The 25,081-nt window shown below is 31.5% G+C and overlaps 2 protein-coding genes across 2 annotated transcripts; both read right to left on the reverse strand.

Annotated features, from left to right (window-relative positions):
* Positions 1–10,055: 10,055 nt before the first annotated feature.
* On the reverse strand, positions 10,056–15,494 carry LOC113516551 (odorant receptor 4). The gene is made up of 5 exons (XM_052900748.1): positions 14,685–15,494; positions 13,354–13,453; positions 12,647–12,751; positions 11,750–11,905; positions 10,056–10,140 (listed from the first exon to the last, which is right to left on the reverse strand). Exons 1-5 carry the CDS (start codon positions 15,464–15,466, stop codon positions 10,087–10,089), a joined length of 1,197 nt encoding a protein of 398 aa, XP_052756708.1. The 5' UTR covers positions 15,467–15,494; the 3' UTR covers positions 10,056–10,086.
* Positions 15,495–18,706: 3,212 nt separating this feature from the next.
* Positions 18,707–21,761, reverse strand: LOC113516553 (odorant receptor Or2-like). The gene is made up of 5 exons (XM_052900498.1): positions 20,955–21,761; positions 19,992–20,091; positions 19,310–19,414; positions 18,783–18,938; positions 18,707–18,721 (listed from the first exon to the last, which is right to left on the reverse strand). The coding sequence occupies exons 1-5, from the start codon at positions 21,746–21,748 to the stop codon at positions 18,707–18,709; spliced, it is 1,170 nt and encodes a 389-aa protein (XP_052756458.1). The 5' UTR covers positions 21,749–21,761.
* Positions 21,762–25,081: the final 3,320 nt, after the last annotated feature.

Here is a 25,081-nt window from a genome sequence, read left to right on the forward strand (position 1 = left end):
TCAGATTTCTATTATTTACACATCTACATATTCAAGAACCATTTTTTTATTTTTTTTTTTATTGAGAAAAATCACTCACCCATACAATTCCTCATTCTAAATTCAAATGTTTTAAATTCTTCTTATCGTTCGTCAATGCATTTTATTTGTTATAAAAAAAGCATGGTGATATGTTTTCGGCAATTTTAATTTTGCAGATTAAACTCCACTTTAAGTCTCTTGTATTAGCTATTTAATTAAATATGCTTTTAATTCATAATACTCACGAACAGTCTTTATTCTTAATAATACTTACAAATATTATAAATATAAAAGTTTTTTTTTATATTACTATGGTGGCTATAGATACGAGCCATCTGATAGTAAATGCGGTTACTGTAGTCTATGGACGTCTATACCACCAGGGATGTCATAAACTTCAAGAAATCTTAATACGCCCATTTTTAAGAACATGCTTCAATCTCTAGAGTAAGCCTCAGCAGGAAGATCTTTCGACAACTAATTCTAATGTATGAGGATGCATTTCCTGTAGATGGCGAGCAGTGCTATAGTGAAAGGTGATTGTAGGCATCAAATAAAATGTGAAAATGAGATTTTTGTTCGTTTATTAATTACATAATTATAAAATTTAGTATGTATGTATTATTTGGGTTGGAGAAGTTAGTAATATAGTTGATCCCGATCAATTAACATATCCTACTCACATGAACAAAGAAGTTTTTTTTTTTATACAACTTAGAATGGCAAACAAGCTGACGGTCCACCTGATGGAAAGTGGTAACCGTCGCCTATAGACGCAGTACCATAGAAAATAACAGTATACTGTTTCAGTTTCTTGTAATAACTATTTAATTAAAACATAATTCATAATACTTCAAACCGAAACACAACCATGCAAACACAATTGCTTCACGGTTGAAACACGAATGGGACAGAGGTACCCAAGCAATCGACTTTTGTACAAAGTCTCTGTCTGGTAAATAACAATAATATTATAAATTTGAAAGTATTTGTCACTTTTAACACATGGCTCAACTAATACTTATGAAATTTGGTGCACTCGTAATATTTTAAATGGAGAAGAATATAGGCTATACTTCCTTGTCGTCCAAACGACGGTTGGAACGACGTTTCCACACTTTGTACAGTAATACATAACAAGAAACCATACCTAAAGAATCTTTATACAGAATTTTGAACAGAATCTACGACTTTGAAATTCTTAGAAAGTCGAAATTAATAGGGTCTCTTAGATTGTGTTAATAGCATAACCAATATTAACTTGCCACATAAACTCACAATAGCGTACCATTTAATGATGTACCGAGTCAGGCTGACTCGAGTACTGACTCGAATACTAACTCGAATACCTTCTATTGTAAACTCTTTCATTTTCTATTTTTTTTTTAATAATTTTTAAATTTTTTGTCTTGGCAGTTTTTTTTAGTTGCTATATCATTATTCTTTTCCTTTTTATCCATTGTTTTATTATATTTGTGTAAATCATCGCATATGTACACTAAATATAATACTTAGTCCTCAATTTCTCATATCTACTAAGTATTTAGGTACTTGATTACTAGATGTATGAATATCGAATACACAATACTCAAATACACTATTCGAATACTTGTATTAAACTACTAGTCTCATGATTATCATATTTTTTTATTTTTATTTCATGGATTCAATAATTACTTTAATTACTAAAGGTGAAATTTTTAAATGACCGAACATTTCTTATCTTCATAATTATATTAAAAGTAAGCTTTAGAAATCAATTGAAAAAAATACTCGAGTCTGATGAAGTACTCGAATAATCATACAAGTACTCGATTACTTATCCTAGTCCACAGACTCGATTCGGAATTCGATTCCTTTTTAAAGAGTACGAAAATACTCGAATACTGAAAAAGGGCGACTGGGCACATCACTAATACAATTTGCCCTTTCAATACAATATAACAGTGTATTGCTCTTCGACCTAATAACTTGATAGCAAACAATAGTTTTGTTAATTACATCGATATCAACAAGAGTACAGAAACTTCGAACAATAGACAGAAGGTGACTCCGACTTGTAATGTTGATTGGATCCAATTTGTTCCTAAAGTAGTAGATAAGATTTTCACTATAAGCTGGAGTATTTTGAAAGATACATTAAATTTTATATCTCCTTATTCTTTATCTAATAAAATTCAAACTAGACGATATCTGGAATGTTGGGAACTAACCTTTTATTTCATGTTTTTATTTTTTGTTGACCTATTTGTCAAATTTTCAGTGTTGTTAGATTTACTCTTCCTTATTTCCAACCAGTACCTAAAATTTTTTTGGTCCTTGTTTAACATCTTACAGTTATCCTTTTTTGATACTGGCAACTGTAATATTTATTTTTCTATTAATGTCAAATTAGTTCTTTCTTGGTCAAAAGAAATACATTTATGATATTTTTCACATCGTTCATGATTTTTAATTCGGCAAATTCTAAAGATTAGATTTTTGTCTGTTTGAATGTTTATTTCAGTGCTACGTAAAAGCTACTGCACCAAACTTTCTTCACAGTTATATATCCTGAATCTATAACTTAAAATCTAGTGTTTTTATTCATATACGTCATCTAGAAGAGGTTACCTATTTTCAAAATCTACGCACACGTAGTCGCGGGTAAACGCTAGTGATATAATATATTTGAAATTCATAGGGTTTAAGTTTTGGAATAAAACTAAAACAGTTTGTAAATGTCATTATGTTATACTACCCTCATCAAATATAAGAGCACCGTTGGATAAATGTACGCCCACTGCAAATTGTTTTCCAAATTTTCAGCTCGGTTTCCCATTTACAAGTCCCCATTGTAATAATTACAAAGTAATTATTTTACTAACTCCCACCCGCGTATTCGTTTCCATTTCTGTTAGATCAAGGTCACGAGTATTTTATATCTAAAGGAAAAACCTTAAGAGCTGATATAAAATACATTTTGATTTTGCGAATACGCATCAAATAATCGATTCTGAATTGACAACGTAATCGCATAATATGAATATAAATAATTTAATATTGTACCACCAAATAATTTAATATTGTATCACCAAAAATCTACGTATTTAAATGTCATTTAGTAGACAGAACAGCAGTATCTTGACTGATAATTTTGGATTTACACACAATTTTGCCTTTTGATGTATTTACAGTGTAAATAATCATTATGAAATTTTACTTGTGCCAAAAGATAGACATCTTTTTAAAAGGCTCAGTCAATATAATTATTAAACATGATCCGAAATTTGACGGGGAACTAAAGTATTTAATATGACTTTCAAAGTTTGTTAATGGTGGTAGATCGACTATATTTGTCGAATCAGCGATGGTACATGAGAAAGGATAGTCTTGGTATTAAAGTTCGCGTACAGGGTGACAGAGCGTAGGGAGCTCTTATTTTAAATGAACCGACGACATTAAGAAGATGACTGGAAGAGGATCAATGCTCTAAGCGAAGGGTTGCATATGGTTGAAGGCATTGGGATAGGCTTATGTCCATCTGTGGATAGAAACACACTGAAATAATAATGATAATAATAATGACCAGCGGGAGACATTGTACAAAAGTCGATTGCTTGGATACCTCTGTCCCATTCGTGTTTCTACCGTGAAGCAGTTGTGTTTGCATGGCTGTGTTTCGGTTTGAAGGATGGTATATGGCGTGAATTTATTGGGTACAAAGGAATAACACCTGAGTCCTCAGGAATAGCAATGCGTGGGGGGTATCATGGGCGAAACAGTATACTCTGTTATGTCCATGGTGTTGCTCATATCTATAGGCGACGGTTACCACTTTCTATCAGGTGGGCCGTTAGCTTGTTTGCCATTCTAAGTTGTATAAAAAAATGAGTACATATCCCGGTTACATAGACAAAGTCGCTGTTAAAAGTTAGTAACTAATTTTATTTATTAAATGGAATGACTGGACTTAAATAGAAATCAACAACGAACGATTGGAGTGTTGTTTTTGTAGAAGATTAAAAAGTTTACATTTGCGCCGTCAACACTGGAAGTTGCAAAATGAATTATGTAAAGTTGTTTAAGTTATTCTGTGATGTTTAATAAGCACCGAAAACTTTGGGAACACTTTGTTTATAAGGAATGTGTTTAATGTGGAAAATACAGAGAGGATAAAATAGATAAATCTGCGACAAACTTCGTACCATATGCGTAGTCATTCCTGAAAACTAAAATGTTATATTTAAGTGAATACCTAACTGATATTTTAATAACATACCAAATTAACTGTTAACTTCCCAGTACTGATCATAGCCCCCCCATAGTTTTGCCAGTAGTTACCATGTTCGGCAGCTGGATTATTAACTGTAGTTAGGTTGTAATGATATTTTAAAAAGGACACTACTGCTTTCCCTTTCCCTCAACCATTAAGTTCCCTTAGTCACCTCTTACCATCAAATCTTATATATATATATATATATATATATATATTCGGAAATCTTTTTCTTCAACTAACGGCTATTTTACTAGTTACTATAAATAGCTGTAGCAATTTTACCCTATTTTTTAACAGGATATAAATTTTATTTCCAACTGTCGATTTCCTTTCTCTGAAAATTGCCAAGCTTTTACGCAAGATAATTCAATTTAGAAATAGGCTGAAAGTTCCCAAACATCTTTTATTAGACCTAATATAAAGCAATTCTCCGCCTATGACAGAACATTTAGCTTAATTGATAGATTATTATAATTTATTACTGGCCGTTATTAATTGGGATTGATATAATTCATTAAAAAGAAACCGAACAATTTTAATATTATATTTTTGCCATTTGAATTAAGAATTCGCAGAATTATTTAGAATTCAAGTTCTTTTTTAATAATTTTATTTTCAAAAAGAGAACGTCTACATTACCTGTTTTTTTGTCTCCGACTTAACAAGTAACCACAATTGGATAAATCTGAGAGTGGAATATATTGATTTTTTTTTTGCAATTTGATAAAACAAACCATTAAGTGGATGTTAAAGTTAATCGCCAAGAGTTCCGTATATAAAATACGTACTAAAATCTCTCTATATGAGATTAAATATTTGAATACATTGTACATACATACTTCATAGAAACAACAAAAACAATAAGATAAAATTATTCACAACAAGTATATATGCAGTTCGAAACTCGCAATCGTTATCGAAACAAAACAAAACACAATCGATACATGGTTTTTTAAAAATAAAGGAAAATTTTTAAATCATAGTACTAGGCATATTGCAATCTAAATTTTAACAAACCCCATCTGTCCACGAATCATCTGTATTTCTGAGTGGAGTAAAAGATACATATAAATTATACATTAATTATTTTATTAACGGTGTATTTAATCATTGGAAAGTTGTGAATTTGGAAAAGTAAATTTAGAGAAAATTATAAAAAATATACGATTGTAAACAACTCTGTTTGAAAAAAAAATATTTGAATCTGAATTGAAACAGAGTTAATATATATTTTTTCAATTCCTTGTTTTTAAAATCATATCGGTCCAACTGACCTGACTTCATTCTGACCTGTCATCCCCACTATCTATCCTCACTAACTCACATGTCCGCCGACAGTGTAAACAAATAGTGCAGGTGGGTTTACCGTTCTATTTTTATCCACAAAAAATACACTTGATACTGTGAAGCAGGTCAGGTCATATAAATACTGAAATAAATCCTATAGAAGTAGTACACGATGATATATTGTAGTGTTCGCAACGAAGATTTATATAAGACCAATAGATAATATTATTTATTGTTGTATGATCTTTCCATTTTTCTACAGATGTAAACGACCTGCTGCTCAGTTCGTTCACCGTTCAGTCACTGTACTAATAGAAGTTCTAATTCGAGATCGAAGAAAAAAGAAAAAAGGGTAGTAAGTGGAAAATGAATAGCTCATAATAAGATATTAGTGGTAAAGAGAAAATCAAATTAAATCATATAATTAAATTTATCTTCAATAGATTTGAGAAATTTCCATTCTTGGAATGAAAAGTCTGCAATACACATTTTAAAATTTAGCAATAATCAGTTATTGCTATTTCGATTGTTTCGTCATAATCAATTATTAAAATTATTTCTGAATAATTTCAAAATGAAATTGTAATTTATTATTTTATGTTAATAATTTAATTTGAAATTTCCAATGACGAATTTCGGAGTAAGGTCACGTCCTGCTTATGAATAGGCACGCGTAATTGTGGTCACTGAATCAGATCAAACCGAATTAATCTAGATGCCGGCGGTTCCTAAAATACCATAATATCCTTTTTTATGATTTAATATAACAGTGAAAAAATTAATACTTATCAATTGATTGGCAAATGTCAATGGACATTTTATACAACCTTATAGTTCTTAAATAAGTATAGCCTATACTATAAGGATTAGAATTGTCCAACACAAATTAATACTTCTCTTTTATTTGAATATTATTATCATCATAGCTTTTAATTGTCCACTACTGAACATAAGCGTCCATAAATATAAGCATAAAGAGGGTTTTGCCAGTAGTTGCTATGCTTGGCAGGCGGATTGGCATTAGGCTTTTTGTACTTTCAATTGATCGTATTCATAAACTGTTTTCGCTGTGTTTGCTCAGAATCGTGTGGTCATATAAAATAATGCCCAAGATGTAGCTTACCATACCATACCAGATTAGCCGTTAATTGTTCTTTACAGAACATTGGCCTCCCTATATTGGGGGTTTTACCAGTACTTGCCACGAGTTGGCAACCGCAGTTAGACATTAAAGATGTTTTGAAAGGGGGATTGCTGCTCATCCCTCGACAACCCTCTTCTTATGACACCTACGGGAAAGGGTGGGGTGGCCTATTCTATGCCGAAACCTCACGGCAATGTGGTTTATTGGTAATTTAATATAACATTTTTTTTTATGCAACTCAGGATGGCAACATGCTGACAGCCCACCTGATGGAAAGTGGTAACCGTCGTTTATAGACACGAGCAGTACCATAGGAATAACAGAATATACTGTTTCGCCCATGATACCCTCCATGCGTTGCCATTCCTGAGGACTCAGGTGTTATTCCTTTGTAGCCTATAAATTCATTGCCATATCCCACCCTTCAAACTGAAACACAGCCTTGCAAACACAACTGTTGCACGGTTGAAACAGGAATAGTATAGAGGTACCCAAGCAAACGACTTTTGTACAAAATCGAGTTTAAAGCTAAAATAGATGCCTAATTGTTAATATTAGACAATTTGTTGTAGTCTGGTAATCCAGATTCCAGTAATAAACTATATAACTTCGTTGATATAAGAAATAGTGAAATGTGCCAGCTGACTCAGTGAATGAGCTTAATAAATAAAGACTATCACAGACCTATGTAAATACAAATCTTACTTACGGAGTGTGTACAGACTTTGGATATGTCCTAAGCTTGTTTAAAAAAAACAATCCTTGGTTATTTCACGGTTAAACAAATAGAGCAGCTTAGATAAAGTTTTATAAGAATTAATGCGTAATTAATGTCAAACAGTGACTATTATATGATTAGCTATTACTTTATATTTGTTATATTTTTATGTATTATATTGTATGTGATTTATGTATGTATAATTTTTGTAATATTATTCTATATGTATGTATATTCATTTATATAAAAATGTATAAGTATTGTTATTTATCAAAATATTTATTTTATTTACAAATTGATTTTGTTAGACTAATGCACCGCCATTTACTCACTCTGTTTAGCGTAACGGTTGACTCATGGAGAATGTCATCAGGCATTAAATTCGCTCTGTAAGTCGTTATTGTGTATACAAGTATAAATAAATAAATATTAGACAATGAAGGTGATAGTAAAATAAAATAAAATTTTAGTTCAAATTGATAGGATTTGAACTTGAATTTATCAACTAATTATATAATTTCACGCTAATTACAATTAATTATGAATAGAATTAAAACTAATCATAAACTTTAGATCGAACTACCAGGGGACTTTTTTTTAATTAACCCTGCATGCTTTCTGGTTAAAATATTGGCTTCATTACTTTAGGTATTTTCTAGATCTTCAAGTTTATCTACAGATAACCTTACCTGTATAATAGGAATCATTAAATAATAAAGCGAAAACCGCTCATTAACGGACGAGTATCGTTTAGTTTAAAAGCATTTTATACTATTAATTCTCTCTCAAAATATCCTTTATCATAGAACGTATATTTCTTAAGACAATATTTTAATGAGTTTTCATTTATTTAAGTGCTTTTCTTATCCTTCATTTAATTGCTAAAATAGCAATTTATTTGTGTTTCGTAAATAGAGTATTTAAATGCAATTTCAAGATACTCTATTTACAAAAAGAGTTGATAATTGTGTTGCCTGATAATCGTTAAATAATTATTCGGTATCAATCATTAATCAGTATTTCTTATAGGGGCATCAATAATATAACAATCGATTTTGTAATTGATAATTCGATATAATCGATTGTAATGTTATTAAGTTTCCTTAGTTGGCTCTTACAACACCAACGGGAAATTAAGGGGTAGTATATTCTATGCCGGGACTACACGGCCAATATTATTATAATCAATATCATTGATAGTATTTCACATTGCGATCAATTATAGTAAATTATTACCTAATAACGAATTAAATTACGTAACTTCTTTTAACTATCAGTAAAAAATCGATTCTATCGACCAACTCTACGATTATTTTGATGTATAACTATCGATTATTTGGTGCTGCCAACTAGTAAAAATAGCTCCAATTTTAGTTGAATATAACTTTTATAAGCTATTCCTTTAATTTTCAGGTAATAAATAATATTTTCCGCCAATATAAACCTAAAATCGTATAATAACTTCAAAGACGGTGGAAATGAATCGAGTTACCTTCAGAAGTATAAAAGTACCAAGGCAATTTAAGTAAAAGTTCAATTTCGTGGAAAAGTTGTTTTAGTGGATAATTTTAGACGACAAAAGGAGAATTAGACAATTGTGTAAATGCACATATAAGCTTATTTCATTACCTTTTGAAGTACTTCATTCCCTTCTTACATTACAAAGCCCTTATGGGGGAGGTCTGAGTTCAGTAGCGAATAGAGGGTCTTATAATGAAATTCCGAATTTTCGGACTCAATTTTGCGTTTCTGTTGATATCGAAATCGGTTCAGTAAATGGAGCGCAATATTTCGTTCGTCATAAACTCTACCATAAAATTCCAAAGGAACGATATTTTAAAATTTTTAATATTTTTAAACGGTATACATTATTTTAGCATCAAATTTGTATTTCGTTCGATCCCGAATTTTCGGAAAATATTTCAGAGTAGGCTGTCAGTTAACGGCTGATATGATAACCTTCATTCGACAAAAAAAAAAACAAGTTTATTCAAAAATAAGTATAATAAAATAATTATTAATGCAAAATAAGTTAAGTAATAACAAGTTTAATATTTAATTATAATTGTTTAATATTTTAAAATGTGCTTGTGCTGTGTTACCAGAGGGAGACTTTGTACAAAAGTCGATTGCTTGGATACCTCTGTCTCATTCGTGTTTCAACAGTGAAGCAATTGTGTTTGCATGGCTGTGTTTTGGTTTGAAGGGTGGTATATGGCGTGAATTTACTGGGTACAGAGGAATAACACCTGAGTCCTCAGGAATGGCAACACATGGGGGGTATCATGGGCGAAACAGTATACTATTGGGGTTCTTCAAAAGGGGGGTAAAGAGGTTTCTTCAGGGTCGGCAACGCGCGCGTAATACCTCTGGTATTGCAGGCGTACATAGGCTACGGTAACCGCTTACCATCAGGTGGGCCGTATGCTTGTTTGCCACCTCAGTGGTATAAAAAAAAAAAAACTATGTTACGTCCATGGTACTGCTCATGTCTATAGGCGACGGTTACCACTTTCCATCAGGTGGGCCGTCAGCTTGTTTGCATTCTAAGTTGTATAAAAAACAAAAACAAAGTGCTTGCTTGTACAATAATTAATTCTATCATAATTCTTAAGTGAATCTATAATACATATATTGGCTCCAAGTAGTCTATAGAACTTAATCTGCTTTCTCACTTAAAATGGCGTAATAACTGTATGATCCTTTTAATATCTGAAAATAAAAGAATTATATAAATTAATCCGGGTGACAAAGGCAGAGACCCTCTGTCACGTTGGATTCTAATATCCTCGGTGAAATGTTACATTCACTTAGTGGTGAAAGTATTTATTTTATTTTAATGAGGCATACATAACAACGAAAAATTATAACCATATTAGGTTTATATATAGGTAATTATGGTTTATATACTAGGTTACAATTAAAAAATATGTGTACACAGTATGATTAATATTTGGACATAACATTTGAATTTCGACAGGTAGAAAATATAATAATTAGCAAACAGTTGCTCATATATGTATGTATATAAGATTTTTTAATATATATAATGATATATAATTTACTGTGCACTTGTTAACTATTACCGTAGCTATTACTACCCATTAAGTATTATAGTTTAAGCATATTATTTAATTAATTATTATATAAATTTATAAGCTGTCGCCTATTATTATTGCTTATTGCTTTTTATTCGCCGTGAATTTCAGACGACGAAGTAACAAATAATAATTCTGGATAACGTACCAAAATGAAACATTCATTAGATTCTAAGTTAGACCTTCATTGTGAAAATCGCATCCAATTTAGTGTAGTAGTTATAACGTGATACTTGAATAGATAGACAGACACACAAAAACACACAAATACACAAACAGGCAAACAAAATTTCAAACAATTATTGTTTTAGGATCTATTGGTATTATTAAGACCCGTCATTTTATTTTTTTTAAATACATATCTCCCATATATAGATATCGTCTAGTTATAATTTTATTGTATAAGGTCCTAAGCCACCTGTATCCACTGACTCCCTGCAATATATTTCAGGTCGTCACTTCTTTTAACGGGAGGTCGTCCTACATTGTATTTAAACATACGTGATCGCCACTCAAGAACCTTTCTTCCTCATCGGTTGTCGGTTCTTGGTGGTATGTGACCAGCCCTTTGTCATTTCAGTTTGCTTATCTTTCGGGCTATGTCTGTTACTTTGGTTCTTTTGCAGATATTTTTGTTTCGTAAAGAGATTCTATCACGTAAAGACACGTAACTTGAAGCTTTTGCATACGGGCAATCGTGTAGGATCCTGTTTCGGTTCTATAACTTTTATTGCATACTGATTTTCACCGGTGACTTTGTAACAAGAACGATGGAAGATGAGAGAACGGGGGATGAAAAGCAAATATTCTTCACCATCCCAATTGCCACATCATTAACGTGATCATTGATTAAGTCGATAAAGCGCCATTGGAAACAAACAAAACAATGTTTTACAAGTGTAATATTAGCACAGTATACGGCGAAGTATACGGAAAACTTCTTATGGCTATGATTTTAAGTTGTGAAAAATGAGTAAGGTCACAAATCGGTGGTATGTTTTATTGTTTGTTACGTCATAACTCCGTCATTTATAAATCGATCGAATTCGGAATTTTCTTTTTTATCTCAGAGGATATACTTCTAGATTAGACCCATAGACATTTCATCAAAAATCGATTCAGTAATTTAGCGTTTAAATCAAAAGTTTTGCCACTATTAAAATTGGCGTTTTCTGTGGAGCAAATTTATAAATTATATTAGTAACTACACTTACTGTACCTACAGTGATAAATGTTGGTAAGCTGAGAGTAGTGAATGGTCCAGCTGTAAAGACTACCCTCTTCTGGAGCTGCCCTCCAAGTAGAAGTAGACTGCGGCGTACACGTGTGTTGCTCGACCACCAATCGCTCTTGTATAACCCACGGTCGACTTCGTTGCTCTGGTAAAAAGAAAAAAGCCAGTTAAGTGCGAGTCGGACTCGCGCAACGAGGGTTCCGTACAAAATCATCAAGTTTAATTTTTTTTTGTGATATAATTATAAATTTACGAATTTCGTAGATTTCCTTTACTTGTGCTGTGTTAGTTTTTGCTAAGTTTCATGATTCTTAATGAACGGGAAGTACACTATAGGTTTTGATTCCCTTTGCGAATGTCAAAACAGCGATATAAACGGAACATAAAAATCTTTTGTTTGATAGATGAGATTGCAGACCTGAGTATATGATATTAATTTCAACTTGATACTTCCACGCATTCCTAAGAAAAAGGGTCTTGACAGATGGACAACGAAGTGATCCTATAAGAGATCCGTTTTTTTCATCGGAGGTACGGAACCCTAAAAATGACACAAAAATATCTTTTTATACTGTACAAAACAATAAACTCCAAAAATTACAAACATATGAATAAATTATACGATGTTTTATAGATATATCAGAATTGATATATTTGAATTTGTATTATCAACAAGTTTTGCTTCTAACGTGACACAATTAATATAGGGTCAGCAAATAAGTATAAAATGAAATGAGGAAATGAAATACTGGCAACCTCTTAAAAAATATGAGTATATTGTAAAAGACAATTAGACTTTCTAAAAAGAAAAAAAAATCTTTTCTAAAACATTTTAAATATTTTATTCTTCAACTTTTTGTTATAAGCATTGTTTGTCTGTACTTACTGTAACGAAGACTTCATTACTATGCCAGCAATACAAAAACAGTTGCGATATAAGTGACAGTAGATATTCAGCGATCCATATCTTCTGCATACTAGTAGTGCTTTTCTAAAATTTTAATATTAGGTACATTATAATTACTATTTCTTTGAATATATATAAAAACACCACGTCTAAACCAATAAAAACACACTCATGAATACAAATATATTGGTCGGTGGTCAAACCCACGACCGTTGGACAGTACATTAAGCCATCAAAAATATATATTACATCATCATCATCATTTTCATCATACCAGCCGATAACTGCCCAATGCTGAACATAAGGCTCCTCTATAAGAAGGGTTGTCATGTTTAGCAGGCAGGTTGGCAACCGCAGTTAGGATTTTGGTAATATTTTAAGAGGGACGCTGCCGCCCATCCCTCGATCATTCAATTCCCTTAGTCGCCTCTTACGACACCCACTGGAAAGGAAGGGGTGGCCTATTCTATCCTGGGATCACACAGCAATATATTACAAATATCTATAAGAATGTTAACGAGAAATATCTACATCTTCTCGCCAAGTTTCTCATATAGTTGAACAGAGTACCTACAGCCTTCATTTTTACACGCATCTCAATCCTCCTTCAAATACCTCATCTCATACATACTGGCGAAATATAGATATTTCAACTAAAGTGTTGAATATAAAATATGTATTAATACCGTAGTTAATTGGATTGCACTGGCGCAGATCATCAGGGAACATATAATGACGTACAAGAACATCACTGGTGACAATAAACTATTAAACAATTTGGCAAATCTGAAAATAGTAGGAAAAATGTAAGAAAAAATATCACGTACTTTAAATACTTGTGTGGTATTTTTTTCATAGGTTTTTCACTCTTAATGATCTACTTATTATATTTAGTATCTAATTAAAGTAATTAGTATAATTAGTAGTAGTTACTAAATCATCGGAGGGAGATTTATACAAAAGTCGTTTGCTTGGGTACCTCTGTTCCATTCGCGTTGCTACCGTGAAGCAGTTGTGTTTAAATAGCTGTGTTTCGGTTTGAAGGGTAGGATATGGCAGTGAATTTAGAGGGTACAGAGGTATAACACCTTAGGCTTCAAGAATGGCAATGCATAAGGGTTTCATGGGCAAAATAGTATATTCTGTTGTGTCTATGGTACTGTTCATGTTTATAGTCGCCGTCTACTACTTTCCATCAGGTGGGCCGTCAGCTTGTTTACCATTCTATGTTGCATAAATAAATCTAAGTTAGTAATTAGTAAATCACTAGTAGTGATCAAACAAACTTATGTGTAAATGAAGTTTGGTCATAATATAGGAGCGCTTCGTTCGAAAAATAAGTGGAAATTGGCTGCGTGATTTGAATAATTTATTTTTGTTTTTTGGACTTAAACAAAATAATTCCTGCCAGTGACGTGGAGTTCCGCAAAATAATACCTAATTCAATAGAAAATAAAAACCGGTCAAGTGCGAGTCGGACTCGCGTAACGAGGTTACAAAATCAAGTTTGATTTTTTTTGTGAAATAACTCCAAATTTACGGTTTTCGGATTTTTTCCATTACTTATGCTACATAACATTACTTCTTGCCAAATTTTATAATTTTAAGTCAACGGAAAGTATCCTATAAATTTTGATTGGTTTTGGGAATGTCAAAATATGCGATATAAATGGAATATAAACAGCCATATCTTTTGATTCCAACGATTTAGAAGCTTAATTTTTTCAATGCTTTAAGAGATAAGTAGATCTGAGTATACGATATTAATTTCAATTTGATACCTCCAAGCGTTCCTAATAAAAAGGATCTTGATAGACGGACGGACAGATGGACAATGAAGTGATTTTATAAGGGTTCCATTTTTTCCATTGGAGGTACTGAACCCTAAAAGAGAAAAACAAACAGAAACTTGCAACACGTAAGCGTTACCATGAATACAAATTTCGTGATATTCCAAAACAACGAAATGCTCAATATAATCAGTAATATAAGCAATAAAAAAAAAGAAAAAAATTACTTGACCAAAGAAAGATGATGATAGTGACAATATGTAATTCTTTTTAAAATTACATCATATCTAGCATCTTTCCCCTCAAACAACCGTTCACAATTTTTTCTTACAATCTTCATTTGCCCAGCAATAAAAGACATCAAAACAAACGCATTAGTATCATAATTCGCTACAATACCACCTCCATAAAAGCATATCAATGATTGTTCAATAGTTACAGTCCAGTACCCAAAACCTCTTGTTCTATCAAACGGCGCCCACGAACTCATTATTTCTGGATATGGCTTTGTACCGTTTTTAATTATCAGCCTATCTTCGGGTGAGCACAAAAAGTCAACCAACGGTGCTAGGATCAACGTTAAAACTGTTGCAGTTACTAAAGACCAATAGACGTATGTAATTCTTCTAGAATAATCAGTATACTTCTTGATAATACAATTCGTTGTTTTATCGTTCTTTGAAAGCTGATATCTTTCTAAGCGTGATACAAAATTCAAAACTTCTCTCCATTCGTTTTGCCAATATACGAATGTTATAGATTTTACTATGCAAACTGTACTTAGCATTGAAACAGAGAGATTTCGAAGAGCTGACGGCAGATCTGATCTTTGATACCACAATTCAATATATTGGCTTATTACAAAAAATACAGCCCAAGCATGAATCGTATTATATATAACAGGATTCCATCCAGCCCCCATCCATAGACCCCATAACTTAAGCCCCTTAAGTGTCGGCCCGAGTAACGGATGGTCAGGATTTTCAAGAGCTCGAAGTGTCTTCAACATTATTCCTTGTTATTATGATATCCTGGTAACGTTTGTATCTGTTTATGAGATTAAATGGTGTTTTATGTGTAATAGTCAAGTTATATAAAGCCATTCTTATGAGTATTTTTAGATGTACAAGCGTTTTCCTTTGGGGCTTCATCGATATTTTTTTTTATTTTGTGTACTGTTCAATTTATTGAGAATAGGAGTGTATCCAAAAATTATGAAAATCTGTAGTTATATTTTGAGTTACATATCGCATTTAGTGTCGTGCTTTACGACGGTCTATGGGGGAAGTCTATGTTCAGCTATAGACGGATGATATCTGAAATAATCATGATGATGTAATTCAAAACAAAAGTCCAGTATTTAGTCTATTACTAAATACTTTCATTATTACATGCACCTGTTTAATAATGAAAAATAAAACCAGTTTTACAAATCTATGCCTTTTAATTTCTCTAAACATATATTATTTTTAATAATCTAAAAATATTACATTGTTAAAATTAAACAAAATAACACATTTTCTCAGTTTGGGCGCTGACCGATTAACACTAGATTCCAAGCAGCGATCTAATAATTTGCCTGAAAATGCCTCGTTTAGAGGTGAAACACGTGTCGCAAAACGTACACGTACAAAATGGTAGTCGGAGATTGTTGGCCAATATAGAAGGTTGAGGAACTTCTGGTAGTAATAACGGTGGTCAATATTCAAGTACTGGGAGTTACACACTTACACACTAAAGGTAAAGAAATTAAACAAAATAATTATAATCAAATAACTAAAATAATATAGCATTAAATTTTATAGTGGTTTTAAAGTTAACTAGTTTTAACACAGCTTTAAGAGGACTCTAACCAGGTTATATTATTTGACGGAAATAAAAATTTGCTAATGTCTTTCTTCATCTTAATTTATAGTAAAATTTAACGATAATTAGTCGAGCCGGCTTTAAATTTTATATGTCAACACTTTTTTTTTTTTTATACAACTTAGAATGGCAAAAAAGCTGACGGGCCACCTGATGGAAAGTGGTAACCGTCGCCTATAGACATGAGCAGTACCATGGACATAACAGAGTATACTGTTTCACCCACGATACCCCTCATGCGTTGCCATTCCTGAGGACTCAGGACGTAACAAATAAACAAACACTCTGTCACATTTGTAATATTAGTAAGGATAATTTAGTTTGTAAAAGTAATATAGAACCTTGCCTGTCATGTAAAATGATATATTATTATCTAAAGAAACTGAACACCCAATTATTTAGTAGTGTGGGTGTAATAATAGTTTGTTATAACAACTCGTTATTTTTGTTATTTAGATTTCGAAATGTCATTTTTTAATATACAACCTATTTAGTGGTGTATACTGCTTATTAGTGTCAGAATAAACAACCAAACTTATTTTGTCTATTGTCCACTTTGAGAATAAATTATTATTTAGCGCCCCCATTTTTTTCACCTACTTAAAAACCACTATTACTTCAAATTAAATTAATCAATTATTGTGTAAACTGTGTAAATTAATAATTTTTTTCTGGGTCTCTTACCACCTCCCTTTAGGTCTGCAGCGCCCACAAGGGGGCTTTATCGCCCACTTTGGGAAAGGATGGAATAATAGAAGCAAATACAAAAATTCTCTCTAAGAGACTGAGACTACACTATAAGATATATTAAAAGATGAATATACAAGTGAAATGAACATCACCAATCACTTTTAAGCGAGTATTCTATGTGTCTGACAAACATGGATACAAAACAACGCAAAATGTTGAGTTTCCAATAGCTACTAAGACGATGTGTTTAACCATGAAGTTAGTATGAAATTGTTTATTGTTATGTAACCTATGTTATGTATTTAGAGAAAAAAATCTATTATATATTATTATGTATAGAATTTTTTGCTAATTCCATTTAATAATTTATTTTCTGTAAAATGTGATATATATATATATATATATATATATATATATATATATATATATATATATATATATATATAATTAAAAAGTGTGTTATATCATTGCAAATTAATATTATAACATCTTCTTTGATTCGCTGAATTTATAAAAATAATATATATATATATATATATATATATATATATATATATATATATATATATATATATATACTGTCAGAGTTTTGAGGTAACAAACATAAAAAACACCATATTTTTTTGAGGTCGGTTGAAAATAGATAACATTACGAATGAAGTGATATTGTATTAATTAATTTATTAAAATTGTTAAAGTTCTAAACTCTCTGTTTACACTGCCTTGCATTATTTATCATCATATCCGCTGTTAACTGTCCACTGCTGAACATAGGCATCCCTCTATTGGGGAGTTTTGTTAGTAGTTGCCACGCTTGGCAGGCGGATTGGCAACTGCAGTTAGTCTTTAGTGATGTTTCAAGATGGATACTGCTGCTCATCCCTCTACCATTAAATTACGCCTCTTTCGACACCCATGGGAAAGGAAGGGGTAGATAGTATAGGTAGGTATATTTATATGAGCTCCAAATTAAAAAAGGGGCATTTTAGATTAAAAAGAATATAGCTCATTCTATTTACAATTCGATGACCCGTGGGCTATTGAATTTGACCAAGGTCCTATGTAAATAATTCCTCTCTTTAATGTAGGTATATTTGAAGATGTTCCTTCGTCAGTTGACTACAGTTGAAATGTATATTTGTACATTGTATATACATGTACATTATATTTTGTGAAAATGCATTAAAGATACAAAATTATTAGAAAAGCATATTTATGTTGGAATCTTTTATTTTTTCTATACTTTTTAGCATAAGTTGCAAAGTTGCGATTTGCTGCCTATGTTATTGATATAGTAAATATGACTGTTTCTAAAAATGTTATATATTTGTCATTCAAATGCTCAAATGATTGCAAGGATTCAAATATCAGAATTAACATAGAGAGTATATGTTAAACCATATCCTATATTAACATATAAAATACTTCTATTACATCTTGATTTTACCATTTTAAAATTTTAGTACCTATATGTACTCTTGAAGCAAAACTTTTGCTGCAATATTAAATTTGTGGCTGTAGCCTACTCATACATAAACGATACATCTCCTTTGGAAAATATTCCTTATTTCCTGAGGTGATAGAAAACATCTATCTCGCTATTAAGAGCATCTTAAAATTCCTATCACTGGTAGGAATTAGCAGCGAACTTTAATAAAGGGCGAGCACAAAAGACCATTAAAAGGTCGCAGTGTCACAGATTTTCTGCCTAAAAAAGTCCGTATCACAATAATAATAATAAAAAATACCGTTTTAAAAATAAAACTTACATCTATAAAGGTAGGTATTGATAATATAGTGAAAGGTCCAGCATTCATTATAAATTCACTTTTTAATTTTCCACCTAGCAGTAGAATTTGCTTCCGTATGTTTAGATCACTTTTCCACCAATCACTTGTATATACTCCTCGATCCACGTCTTTACTCTGTAGGGAACATCTTTTTAAAAAGCTTTTATTACCTTATAATAATGATTTATCATTATACGATCATAAATTTAAACAAATAGCAGACATTTTTGCACACTACTAATTGCCGATGATACTTTTTTGCTATTCAAAGTTAAAAGTAAAGTTGTTTTGCTAAATGAATAAAAGTCTACCTCGTACCACAACATATTTTTTTCTTTTGTGAAAAATGACCTGCAGGTATAATACCCTTTTAAGAATAAAAAATCCCTTAAAGATTACGTTTCAATCAGCACAAAAATTTAGACGTTACAAATATTTTATTACTTACCTATAAAAATGCAAATAAAACTGTTTAAAACGACATAAGTACTGAAAATTTAACTTACTTCAATTATTACTTCATTACTGTGCCAGCAAAATAAAAACAATTGGGAGACGAGATAAAAAGTGTATTGAAAAATCCACAGCTTCTGAGATATTGTTATGTCGCTCTGAGTAAGAAAAAAAAATGCAATACACTGATTATAATATTACAGTACTAATAAAACGTCATTCTTAACCTTAAGATTTAACCTCATCATCATTCTATCAGCCATTATCTGTCCACTCCTGAACATAGGTCTCCCCTATAGGTTGCCATAAGGAACGATTCCAAGCCTCCTGCATCCAGTGACTCACTGTAATGTGACTGCAATGTATTTGAGGTCGTTGCTCCATCTTTCAGGGAGTCGTCTTATACTGCATTTGTCTGTACGAGGTCGTTACTGAAGAATCTTTCTTTCCCGTCGGTTGTTGGTACTTTGTGCTATGTATGTGACCAGCCTATAGTCATTTCAGCTTGCTTATCCTTTGGGTTACGTCGATTTAATAAAAATGGAAATTAACACTATCTTACAGCTCGACGTGGCGACCAAATTACAATTTTATTTTGAAATTTAATTCATATATACTTGTTCTTCATAAAATCTTGCTTATGTACGACTATGTTTACCAAATAAGCTTCTATAAAATGACAATTTTATCATAATTGTAATTATCTTAATCCTTATAATTAAAATTGACACTTACCGACGTGAATTGAACCACATTGCAGCAAATCATTACTGAACAAATCAATACATAGACGTACATGACTGGTGACAACAGTGAATTGAATAATTTGTAGATCCTAAAATCATATAAATTAGTATATGCAATATGATCTATAGGTAAATGTAATTACCATGCTCCTTTAAATAAAAGAGACTAAATAACCGTGGTGAAAATTATTAAGCTAGAAAGAGGTACATGTATAAAACATAAACTTTAAAAATATATTTCTCGTTGCTTTGTCCTAGCTAATCTGCAATCTTTTGTTTCCATTTTAAATATAGAATATTAATTTCATAAGTGAAAGATTTTTTTAAATGGTTTCAATAATTAAAAATAATATATAAAAGAAAAACAATAATTACTATAATATTAGACCTTTGTACTCGTAGTATAATAAGTACATAGCGGTTCTCGACCCGTTTAGGAACCAAAAACCCGTTTAGGAAGCGAAAATTTTCAAAATTGGCACGGGTTTGGGTATTTTAAGATTGTCTCCATATACTCGTTATCGAATTTTTTATAACACATCCAATTGAGCTCAGACAATTGATATTTAGTATAGTGTAAGTAGTGTAGCACCCATCATTTATTTATTTATTTATTTTTAAAAGGTACATCAACAGTGTAAATACAGACATTGATTTTAATTGATATACAGGGCTTGCATCTTGCATTTACACCAATTACAGATGTATACAACATTTTCTTAAGTCATCGATTTATTATTTATCGGTTGGTATCAGTTTTGTTAATATGTAATCACATATTAACAAAACTGATACCAACAAAACAATAAAAAACATACAGGTGATAACATACTTAAAATATATAATTATTAAAATTATTATTTATATCTATCTATATTATTTACTTTAGAGAAATTAAGCGATTAATCTATTCTACTTGTAATTTATGAAATAGGCAACTAGTTGTAGTTACCTTAATAAATTATCATGACGCCAATGACAATTTTTGATTGTCTTCAAGATTTTTTCCTCCGAATAGCGATTACGGTCAAAAATTTTCATACATCTCTTCCTTAAAATTATCAATTGACCTTTGATAAAAGCCAGAATCGTAATAGCAAACATATCACAAACTCCAACAGTGGCGGCTCCGTAAGTAGACATAAATATATGTATAGCACCCGCTATAATATATCCAGGTCTTTTAGTTTTATCAAATGGAAACCAAGAGTTGATTATTTCAGGATACAGTTCAGAACTATCTATATCCTTATTACAAATAGCAGATGCATATTTAAAGAGTGGTGTTACTATCATTCCGAGATTAGTTATGAAAACCAGTACCCAATATGTGAACGTCACTGTTCTAGCATATTTTTTATAGTTTGCCATTTCTCTAAGTGTATCGTTGTCCATTTCAATTAAATCTGAGATTTCTTGCGCTGAGATCAGGTTTACTAATTCTTTCCATTTCTTTTGATTGATAACAAAGTCTATAGCTTTTGATGCGGATATTATACTTAAAATAGTCACCGATATATTACTTAGCATCTTATTTACATCATTTCTCAAACAATATATCTCAATTATTTCGCTGACAATGAAAAATTGTGCAGAAAGTATTGCAACGTCAGAACACATGTTACGAATTTTGTTAGCGTCCCGCCAAAAGCCACACCAATAAAGTCCTCTTAAATTTGGACCCAATAAAGGATGTTCAGGATCTTCCAGTCCTTTGGTAAACGAAATTAATTTTCGTAAAAGCATGACGTTGTTTTAGCGAAAACCATTGGTGAATGATTTGGGTAGGGTGAATTCATACTGCTTTCACGGCTTTTTAAATAAATTATCAAAATGGATGATAGTATACATTAAAGCAACTTATGAAATGTCTAATTATATTTAGTTGAGGAAATTGAAATTATTAATCTATAAATGTGTTTCTATTATATTAGAGAAAACAAAGAATAAAAAATAATTAAAAATAAAAGTTAATTATTAAAGTTATGAAATTATTTTTAATTTATCATTATAACAAATAATTATATGATGATAAAAAGCATATAAATTTATCAAAAGTTATAAATACGTACTAAACATAATAAATTTGGAATGTACATTAAATAATAAAACAAATAGAAAGAAACACTGGAACTAGAAGAGGATTTATCATAATATCCCTTCAAGTATTTTTATTAAATAAATTAAAAACATTTAAAAACTTAATGTTTCCCAAAAAAAATTTCGATAATAACACAAAAGCTTAAGTCCATCTTCTGTAATCTTAATTACAATAGGTATCTATTTGTCTAATATTAGATAATTTAAAAATGTATGAAAATATAAATGTTTGTGAAGTTAAATTCATACATTTTGCATGATACAGCCTTAATAATTACACGTGCTTTAATAATTGAAGGCAAAAAGGTGTGCGCTCAGCAATTCCAATAACGATATATTTTTTAAATTGTAAATTCTATCAATATGTTCTTTGTCTCTGTACACTACCATAGGAATGATAGAGATAGTATGATATTTTACGTACTATGAATTAGCTAAATAGCCAATTAGGTATGTATGAGACACGGATCGGCCGAGAAACGGAAGATTATATAGCAAGAGCTAGTTTTACAGTCTACTGAATTATTTTGAACCTTGAATGAAAATATTTAATTTTTAGCTACAATTTCAAGCACCTACAATACACTAATAATGGTGAATAACAGACGAATATTTTTTTCTTAAATTATTTCGATAATTTTCCGAATATAAAAATAAAGATAAGCAACTAAAGAAATGATCTCATAGAAGAAACAGTTTAACCAGAGGGAGACTTTGTACAAAAGCCATTTTCTTGGACACCTCTGTCCTATTCGTGTTTCTACGTAAAATAGTGTTTGCATGGTTGAGTTTCGGTTTGAAGGCTGGAATATGGCAGTGAATTTACTGGGTAGAGAGGAATAATATCTGAGTCCTCAGGAAAGGCATGGCAGACGCATGGGGCGGGGGATATCATGGGCGAAACAGTATACTCTGTTATGTCCATGGTACTGCTCATGTCTATAGGCGACGGTTACCACTTTCGATCAGGTGGCCCGTCAGCTTGTTTGCCATTCTAAGTTGCATAAAAAATATATATATATAACGAATTGTTGAGAAAAATGAAATTATTTTTTACATTATGTAAACAAACATGGTATAGTAAGATGGTTTCCACGTATTATGGAAATTATATAAAAAAAAATACGATATAGTTAATGAAGTACTCGTATTTTCCTGTACCATAGCAAAAGAAATAACCAACAAACATTACATCTGAGATGACTAAATTGATTAAGTGTGAAAACCTACAAATAATTTTACAAAACGGCTTCTTAGGGCAATCTTCTCTTACAAGTTTATTGTATATATCTATCTATAAAACATCTCGTCATTTATCGGTGTATTCACGGTTGAAGTGATTTCTTTTTACAGGATTATACACTTATTACTCACTGTGCAGTCCCAGCATAGAATGGGCCACCCCTTCCTTTCCCGTGGGTGTCGTAAGAGGCGACTAAGAGAATTTAATCGTCGAGGTATAGGCAGTAGCGTCTCTCATAAAAATACCACCACAAGCCTAAATGCAAATGTCAACACGCCTGCCAAGCGTGACAACGACTGCCAAAATACTCCTAACAGGAAAGCCTGGGGGAAGGGATTGTTAGTAATGAGGAGGTTAGTCCCCATTGCTATCAATACACCCTATCAGGTCGACTTCCACACGGTTTTTCCTGGAAAATATCGTGACTTATTTATTGTTGTATTCGTCACGATGGCCTAACTTCCTTGCCTTTTCATCCTCACCAATCATCCCTCACTGGTGCCCCACTAGTGTATACCGATAGCGCACGCGGGATTATCATTTCATTATCATCCATTAAAAAAAACGGGGAGGCCTATGTCCAGCAGTGGACAGTTAATGGCCGATGTGATGATGAACTCCTATCTCTAGTGTTTAAACCCCTTGAAATAACAGAACATGAATACCTTTAACTACGTTAGTGTTAACAATATTAACACAGTACAGTACAGGCCAAGGCGCGTCAATTTTGAGTCTACACCAAGTTTTAACAGGCAATTTGTCGATCCCATGTCAGTACGTGAAATTACCAATTACTCCTCCTATGACGCTCAATGAAAATTTAATCGGGCAGCCCTGCAAAATTTGATGTTAAAAGCTCTTCAGTTGAGTTTGTAAAGCTACTAGTCTTTATCCCTGACTTTGTCCAGGTAATCGAAACATGTCGACTGACTGATATAAAATCCGTCATACTCGTGAACAGTGGCTCTTCTGGTAGGAACTGGTTTATAGAAGAATATTTGACTCGATATGATTTACTATTGCTTTTTATAAATATGAAATTTGTAATAGTGATTGTATTTCGCTTCTTTTTTGTATACTCAATTTTGTTTGAAAAAATAACAGTTGATTTTCTTGTCCGTTCTTTTCGAATTCGATTCATATAAAAAGTTTACCATTTAAAAAAAAATTTTCACTAATTATGAACCGATAAAAAAAAAACTGTTTTTTAAATATTTCGAGTATATGTTATATATTAACTTTTGTATTTTTGCTGTATAAATATGGATAAAATTTTACTAATTATGAACCGATTTCGTATTTTTATTAATTCTATATTAATTTTATTAATTTTGTAATGTAATGTCAATGACACTGTAATTTTTAGGGTTCCGTATCTTCGAAAGAAAAAAACGGGATCCTTATAGAAACACTTCGTTGTCTGTCCGTCCCTCTGTCAAAACCTTTTTTCTTACGAACGCGTGGAGGTATTAATTTGAAATTAATATCATATACTCAGGTCTGCAATTTCTGAAAGCAGTGAAAAAATCAAGCTTCTAAATCGGCGCCTGCAAAAGATACGACCGTTTATGTCCATTTATTGCATATTTTGACATTCGCAAAGGGAATCAAAACCTATTTTTATGTCAAACCGTTGCTCTAAAAACATGAAATTTGGCAAGAAGCAATGTCCTGTAGTACAAGTAAAAGGTAAAAATCCGAAAACCCCAAATTAGTAGATATTTCACAAAAAAAAA

Source organism: Galleria mellonella, unplaced genomic scaffold (genome assembly GCF_026898425.1).
Source record: "Galleria mellonella isolate WM207_F2 unplaced genomic scaffold, CSIRO_AGI_GalMel_v1 utg1267, whole genome shotgun sequence".
In the NCBI taxonomy this organism is placed as follows: domain Eukaryota; kingdom Metazoa; phylum Arthropoda; class Insecta; order Lepidoptera; family Pyralidae; genus Galleria; species Galleria mellonella.

Bases quoted from the DNA above. Each gene is read 5' to 3' on its own strand.
- LOC113516553 (XM_052900498.1), bottom strand. From the start codon at position 21,748: ATGCTTTTACGAAAATTAATTTCGTTTACCAAAGGACTGGAAGATCCT. The intron at 20,092-20,954 runs GTAACTACAACT...ATATGATTTTAG, and splicing joins CGTCATGATAATTTATTAAG to GATCTACAAATTATTCAATT. The intron at 19,415-19,991 runs GTAAGTGTCAAT...TTTCTTACTCAG, and splicing joins ATGTGGTTCAATTCACGTCG to AGCGACATAACAATATCTCA.
- LOC113516551 (XM_052900748.1), bottom strand. From the start codon at position 15,466: ATGTTGAAGACACTTCGAGCTCTTGAAAATCCTGACCATCCGTTACTC. The intron at 12,752-13,353 runs GTATTAATACAT...TTAAAATTTTAG, and splicing joins GTGCAATCCAATTAACTACG to AAAAGCACTACTAGTATGCA. The intron at 11,906-12,646 runs GTAAGTACAGAC...TCTTTTTACCAG, and splicing joins GTAATGAAGTCTTCGTTACA to AGCAACGAAGTCGACCGTGG.